The 7239-nt window shown below is 52.1% G+C and overlaps 4 protein-coding genes across 4 annotated transcripts; 1 reads left to right on the top strand and 3 right to left on the bottom strand.

The window, feature by feature from the left end:
* Positions 1-451: 451 nt before the first annotated feature.
* Positions 452-1806, bottom strand: SETTUDRAFT_163499 (glycoside hydrolase family 16 protein). The gene is made up of 2 exons (XM_008029017.1): positions 1332-1806; positions 452-1281 (listed from the first exon to the last, which is right to left on the bottom strand). The coding sequence occupies exons 1-2, from the start codon at positions 1672-1674 to the stop codon at positions 563-565; spliced, it is 1062 nt and encodes a 353-aa protein (XP_008027208.1). The 5' UTR covers positions 1675-1806; the 3' UTR covers positions 452-562.
* Positions 1807-2145: 339 nt separating this feature from the next.
* Positions 2146-3535, bottom strand: SETTUDRAFT_154275 (uncharacterized protein; the record flags this gene model as incomplete). Its single annotated transcript, XM_008029016.1, has 2 exons — positions 2146-3305; positions 3490-3535. The coding sequence occupies 2 exons, from the start codon at positions 3533-3535 to the stop codon at positions 2146-2148; spliced, it is 1206 nt and encodes a 401-aa protein (XP_008027207.1).
* Positions 3536-4106: 571 nt separating this feature from the next.
* SETTUDRAFT_163498 (uncharacterized protein) lies at positions 4107-4857 on the bottom strand. Its single transcript, XM_008029015.1, has 2 exons — positions 4629-4857; positions 4107-4575 (listed from the first exon to the last, which is right to left on the bottom strand). The coding sequence occupies exon 2, from the start codon at positions 4442-4444 to the stop codon at positions 4232-4234; it is 213 nt and encodes a 70-aa protein (XP_008027206.1). The 5' UTR covers positions 4445-4575; positions 4629-4857; the 3' UTR covers positions 4107-4231.
* Positions 4858-5500: 643 nt separating this feature from the next.
* On the top strand, positions 5501-6892 carry SETTUDRAFT_90823 (glycosyltransferase family 2 protein; the record flags this gene model as incomplete). The annotated part of the gene is made up of 1 exon (XM_008029014.1): positions 5501-6892. One exon carries the CDS (start codon positions 5501-5503, stop codon positions 6890-6892), a length of 1392 nt encoding a protein of 463 aa, XP_008027205.1.
* Between the last annotated feature and the right edge of the window lie 347 nt (positions 6893-7239).

Raw genomic sequence — 7239 nt, 5'->3', positions numbered from 1 at the left:
CCAGTCTCTGTATCAGCGTTTGGATTTGGTGCCACAGTAGGCGAAGACTGTCTCAGCGTTTCGACTTATTTTGCTATTACAGACTAGAAAACTGTTATAGCGTTTTTGAATTTTGTGCCACAGTAGGCAAAGACTGTCCTGGCGGTTGGATATGGTGCCACAGCGGGATCAGGCTGTCTCGGCGTTTAGATATAGGATTTTTGATTTTTGTTGTTTTATTTGGTGTTTTTAATTGTTTTTGGTTTCGTTTGGTAGTCTCCTTATTAGTCATCAGGGCGGTCTGTGCGTTCTTGAAGATTTTCGCATTTCGAACACGTCGCAAGAATACCGACAATACCCCCTCTAGCACCTCAACGAGAGGGCTGCACACATTAGAGGTGGCGTAAATCGGTTTCTCGCGACGTGTTACCCCTATATCTGATAGAAAATTGACGAGTTTTGATGAAAGATTTCTGCTTAAAAGTTGGTGTGTGCCGCTATGGATCTACTTAATTTGGAATCTTTACATATCTACATGAAACTGGGAACTCCGCACTCTAGACGCTCTTCGCGTATTGGCGAACTATACAGAAGCTACAAAAGCCACAGTCGAAACAACACCGACGACCCACCAGATATACCCTGAGACCCTCTCATGGATACTAGACGAAGCGCTAGGAACGGGTGACCCTAGAGACGACTCTACCGAGCATACGGTGCGACTGCTCTTGATTGCAGTGCTGTCGGTAGTGTTGAACAAAAGCTCAACCCACTGTATGTCGAACCAAGCATCATTGCCAGTGTTCATACGCCCGGAGAAGTTTCCACCGTTGCTCCAGAGGTTCAGGATGATCATGCTCTCGGCATCCGGGACGTTCACCTTAGTCTCAGCAGACTGGATGCCGTTGACATACCATGCACTCTTTCCTGGCACCCAGTCCAATCGATAATTGTTCCATGTAGAGGTAGGCTGCTGGTCTTTCATGGAAACGTTAAAGGTTGCGTCTTTGATTGGTACATCCGTATCAGGATCTGTGGTGGGCTGATTCGAGCAGTGTACTTCGTCGCCAGTGCCTCCAGTCGGAATCTCGATGTCCGATTCGCTCGTGTCATTGTGGTACGTAAAGAAGCCGGCAATTGCTCCAGGGGCACCGTGGATACGCGCTGACATGCGTAACGACGCATATGTGACGTTGTACTCGGAAAAGTCCAATTCAGACGCCAACTGTGTACCGTTGGAGAGCCGTGTTGTGTGAAGAGTAAGATAAGTAGGATGTCCTTCGGACCCGTCGCTGTTGTTGCCTATGACAGGTAAGTACAATGGAAGCCACTGAAAGGGAAAAAAGACTTACTTATCGACACGCTAGACGGTGTATAGTGCATGTCCAACGTATGTTCCTTGGCTGCTGGCCTTAACCAGTACCGAGCATTCCAACCAGAATTCCAGGGCGAAGCGGTGATGATCTTAGACTGGCCATTCGAGGTCACTGAGCCCTTTTGGTCATCGCTATTGGCTGATGCTGTTGTTGCCTCGCCAACATCACTGTCCCCCAAGTTCCGAAAATCGTAAAAGCGATGGAAGTTGTATGTAGCTGCGAGTGTGCCATTGGTGGAGAAGCTGGTACACTCTTTTGCGGTGACCTTGAGGACATCAGGTACGGCGAGAACCAATAGCAGCGCGAGGGAGGGAAACATGGCGAACTCAGGGTCAAAACTGTCGGCGATCAGGATCACTGTGTAAGTGAAATGACCATCTCTTAGCAGCTGGAACTCCCCAAACTAGATATGTGCTACAGCCTTCAGGCTGACACGGACAGCTGCATGTCACTGAGACAGGCCCCCCGGCGGCGGCTAGAAAAAGAAAAAAAAATGTGCTTACATTGTGGGTTTGGGTGCTCAGCCTCTTCGACCCGGACAAAGGGCGCAGCAGTAGGGGACTACTGCATGCTTACGTAGGGTCTTTATACTGCATCACGACAGCTGTGGTTAAAAATGGTAGCAGAGAAAGAGGTGGCATGCATGGTGCGAGCGTCAAGGAAAGCCAATTACATTAATATCCGGCACCCATCCCGACTTGGCGCCAGGTACGAAACGGAAAAACCAATCAACCCTTGCTTTTCCAACCAACGCCTGCTAACAACAAAGAGCCTCGACCTGTCAACTACACTATGGCTTGCCCACGCCCTCATCAATGCGGAGGAAGCGGCAAAGATCCCTGCAACAATCCTCAATGGACCTCTCCGTTCGCCACTTGAGCTCTTCCGCGGCTCTTGTGGGATCCGCCACGACAACACCCACGTCACCCGCCCGCCGTCCCACTTCGGCTGTTGGGACAGGCCTTCCCGAACACGCCTGCATGGCTGTCACAATTTCCTTGACCGAGTTACCGTCTCCAGAGCCCAGGTTATAGGTGTGGAAGCCATGTCTCAGCCGCGACTCACTGACAGCTTTGAGGGCGGCAACGTGGCCCAACGCCAGGTCGCTGACATGGATGAAGTCTCGCATCGCCGTCCCATCCCTGGTGTCCCAGTCGGTGCCGAAAATCTTGAGATGCGGCACTCGCCCATTCATCACACGCAGCAAGCTCGGCATGAGGTTGCTTGGCTCCGTCCGCGGGTCTTCACCCAGCTTGCCAGATGCGTCGCAGCCAATGGGGTTGAAGTAGCGCAAAGCCACGATGCGCCACTCTGCATCCGAGACGGCCAAGTCGTTCAAAATAGCCTCGCACATCCACTTGGAGCGGCCATACGGGTTGGAGATCGCCGAGCAGCCGCCTTGCGTTACTTGCTTCTTTCCGGAAGCGTCTGTCCATTCGCGGGTTTCGTGGGTGCAATGGTTCTCGCTGATTCTCAGCCCAATCTCGGGAGTCACTTCTCCGTAGACACTGGCCGACGAGGAGAAAATGAGCGTCTTAACGTCGAGGCTGTCTAGCAGCGAACAGAAGGCGACCATTCCGGAGACATTGTTGTCGTAGTATCTGAGCGGCTGTTGGATGCTCTCAGATACGGCCTTGTAAGCAGCGAAGTGAATGACACCTTCGATGGCTGATACAGAGGTGCCAGCACCATAGTGACGCAGGATAGTCGACATGGCTGCCGAATCACGATAGTCTGATTCGCAGAAGCTCACTGATGGTGCCCACGACTCGCCACAGTAGTAGTCGTCACGGAGTGTTCTGATCCGGTCCAGTGTCGTCAGGTACGAGTTGTCGAGATTGTCTACAATCACCACGTTGAAGCCGGCACGAAGGAGCTCCAGCGACGTATGGCTGCCAATGTAGCCCAGACCACCAACGACAAGCACAAACTTTGACCGTTGAAGATTGGCTGCTGCTAAGCTGAGATACGGAGGGTCGTCAACCTCAGAGGCAGGAGTGCTGTATCCCGAAGGGCTGTTGGATGCAGGCGAGCATGGCGATGCATCCTCAGAAGATGGAAACGAGCGTGTTTCAAAGTAAGGCATTGTAAAGATGAAGCTTGATGATATGCTGAGTACTGACTTGGAGCATACCATCTTGTCCCCTTAAGTACACAACCTCTTCTGTCAACCTCTTCATTTTTCCTCAAAGTATCCAAGCTCTACATGGCTCATTCAATTCTCCAAATCTGGAATATACAATCCTTCGCTTCGCCTGGCTTCAGCCCATGGACCATTTTTCTATGCCAAGGCTTTTCCGCTCGATAGTCGCAGTGCCTTCTCTATACGGCTAGGGTATATTCCAAGGACTCCGAAATGGCTGAGTTTTGCTTTTCCATATCACAGTGCGTCTAATTGAGAATCTAGACGGATTGGCGAGTATACAGCAAGGATCAGAAACGTGGCAGCGGCGAGTGTCTGTTAGATTGGCTCGAGCATAACGTGCCGCCCCCACCCTGCCTTGAGTCCACCCATGTTCGATACGATCAGACCCTTGACGCCACGCAAACTTGGGCCAGGGGCAAGCATGTCACTTTGCTTCTGCGGAGTGATTTGGACCTGGGATGATATCACCTAATTGCCTCATAGTAAACCCCGGAGAAGCTTGATTCGAATCGCAACCATCCATGACAAGGATACAGCATGGGGCGATCTCGGCCTACCACAGCCTTCACACAGCTTGGAATCTTGCGAAAGACAGCCAGAGGTCTTCAGAATCTGCAGTTACACGAATGTGCGGTTACCCGAGATGTGTTATCGGGCAATCTTTGCTGCGGCCTCGCCTACGCAGTAAAGCCACATCGTACGTTGCTGCGTTGGGACGTGGAGGTTTCGTTTACGCAACATAAACAAAACTTTTATTTGTTTTCAGCCTTGCATCGCGGGTGCTTACCGGGGCCACGGTAAGAAAATGATGCGCACTGGGGTTGAGTGGAGGCGGAGGTGTCGCGTACCTGTCGGCTCTTCCGACGAGGCCAGGGCCGCATGTCAAGCCACGTGCAATGCAGGCACATACTTTTTTTTGGTGATCTAGGCCTGCGGTTTTCATGCTGACATTGCTGCATGCCGTTAGGCGGTACCTTAACGGGTCGTCTAGCCCACGAGGCTTTGCCTTCGCCTACGGTCCGCTGCCGCCCAGATTGCCATAGCAAGCCACTATAAGCGACCTTTCAGCTAGCAGTATGCAAGCCTCAGAGATTCAATGCTAAAAAAGGGTGCTAAATTATCGATAGGGATGTCTCTACTGATATTGCGGGTTCGTATTGGCGGTCGAGATGTACCAGAGCACGCTTGTGGCGACAAGCTGAAGTGAAAGCAAATTCGGTTAATGAGGTGCCGGCATGCAAATTGCAGAATCGATACTCAAGCCCTGTTTCTAGACTCAGGGGAGGGCGGTAGTTTGAGCCCTTCAAAACCACGCGAGATACCGTCCCTATGGGTTTCGTGTACCCTCATCCCAAGGCACCACACTCGTTACTATAATCTTTCTCTTCTAATATATTGTTTCTAGTAAGACATGGCGGGATTGTCTTTCATTCCTACACGAGATGTGGACGAGATAACAGCCATCCGTCAGGGACCAGCCTTCAACTCGTACACATTGAGTGGAGACGCGCACCCGGGAATGCACTCGTCAGGGAGCATCATCTCTGAAGATGGAGCACTACCCTCACCAAGACCTGCTTTCTTCTCCTATGGCTCTTCCAGATCAATCAACAGCTGGGATGGACAGAAATCGCCATATCAATATGGTACACCGCGTTCCTCCACAACGAGTCTTGCTTTGTCCAGTACCGATTCACTACCACTTCGGCCAGGCGCACCGAAGCGAGACCGACGAGGAGCATTCCTTCGTGTACTGTCAGCCATCAAGCGGAAAATCTTCAACCACGTCCACCCTAGGACTATCTGGCAGATGATCGACATACGCGAGGTGTTTTGGCCGTTTACATGGAAGAAGTACATTGTTCTTGCCATCGTGGCTGCCCTGGCCGTTGGCATTGCCATCTCGGACCACTACTTTGGTTGGATCAAAAAGTCCATGGAGATCACTAGGAGTAATATGCTTCCGGTTCTCATTATCGTCCTTGGTCTCGAGCCACTCATGATCACCGTCATTCTTCTTGTTGCTCGCGTTCCGCCGCTACATCCTGACGCCAGTCCACCTGCAGAGCCGCCTGTATCAGAGACACTCATCGACCTTGAGAAAGCTGCTAGTATTATAGAGTCGCCGCCCAACAACCGGACAGCACTCGTTATCCCATGCCACAATAGCGATCACGAAGCTACCAGCAAAGTTCTCAAGAGCGCATTCGTTCACTTCAGCCCAAAAGACATCTTTGTCGTTGACAACGGGCGCTCGAGACACCCTCCGTCGCCCGATTTCCGCAACTTCATTCGAAGCGAACACCCTGACATCAACTATATCTGGTCTCCCATCGGAAGTAAGAACGCTGCCCAGCTTGTAGGAGCCATGGCCGCCAAAGACCACGATTGGATCATGACTGTCGACGACGACGTATCCATCCCCGCCAACTTCCGAGCACCCATTGACAAGATGGACGATATTACCAAGGGCTGCGCATTTCCACTCAAGGCCGTCGACGCAAACGGCGATGTACCCATGTGCATGGTCGCCTGGCAGGACTGCGAATACAAAATGTCTGGACTGACCAAGCTCGCCGAGTCGTCCATCTGCGGAGTGCTGTATCCCCACGGCGCCGGGTGGTTCTGCGAGCGCGACACGCTGATTGACCTCATCAGCAACTACCACTCGATCGACTTCATCGCCGAAGACGTCAACACGGGCCTGTCGATGCAGCGCATGAAGAAGCGCATCGCCTTCGACGCCACGTGCGTGCTAGAAACCGAAGTCCCCACCACGGTGCTGGGCCCGGGCCTAAACTGGTGGAACCAGCGGTACCGCTCGTGGGAAATGGGCCGGCACGGCCGTCTCGTCGCCTTTGCCGATCGCATGTTGCTTTCGCTCAACGGGCAAACCACACCGTGGGGCATTTTCACGCAGAAATTCATCCACCTGTACTCCATCGCCACCATTGTCGTCGACTGGGTGCGCGTCCCTGTTCTCGTGACCATGGGCAACGACGTGAATTTCTGGCGCATGGGGCTCCCGCTGATGCTCGCTGCCACGCTGCCCATCCTTGCCTTCAAGTACTTCAACGCGCGGCACCGCCCGGATCTGCAGCCGCGCTTCTGGGCCGCAATCACGTATCCACTGTACAAGCAGCTGTACTCGCTCGTCTCCGTCTTTGGCGCCATCCGCGCTGTCATTTTCTATGCTGGAGGCCACAAGAAGCCGAAAACCATTCGCAAAATGATCAAGGACCAGGATCCAAATGCCCTGTGGCTTGATCCTGGCTTCGAATCCAACCCGGCTTTTCTGGCTGATGAGGCTGAAGAGCTGAAGGCGGCTTCTGTCGCGACCAGCGAGACAAAAGTTCCTTCTTCTGTGTATATATCTCCGGGTTCGCCTTGAACAAAAATTCTCGAGGCGTGTTAGCCCCTGACTGGCTTTTCTTTTTCTTTTCCAATGTGTTGATTTTCCTTTTTCCATGTCGGCTTATTATTATTATTATTATTATTCTAGTTTAACGTCCTTTTTCAGCCCGAAGGGCTATATAAGACGTGTAGGGTTTTTAGGCCTACAAGTATCTAAGTAGGTTGTTTCTAGCTACGATATTTAGGAGGGGTTTTAACTAGATGAAGGTGAGGCTCGTAGCCTATTGGTTGGTAGGTAGGGGGTAGGATAGGGTGGGGGAGGTGTGTGGCTACCTGTTACAGGTATTACTCCTCGTTTTCTGTGTTTCCCTTGTACCAGGCTTG

The sequence above is a fragment of the Exserohilum turcica genome, assembly GCF_000359705.1.
Source record: "Exserohilum turcica Et28A unplaced genomic scaffold SETTUscaffold_3, whole genome shotgun sequence".
NCBI classification, from domain to species: Eukaryota; Fungi; Ascomycota; class Dothideomycetes; order Pleosporales; family Pleosporaceae; genus Exserohilum; species Exserohilum turcicum.
This window is presented reverse-complemented; position numbering and strand designations above follow the sequence as displayed.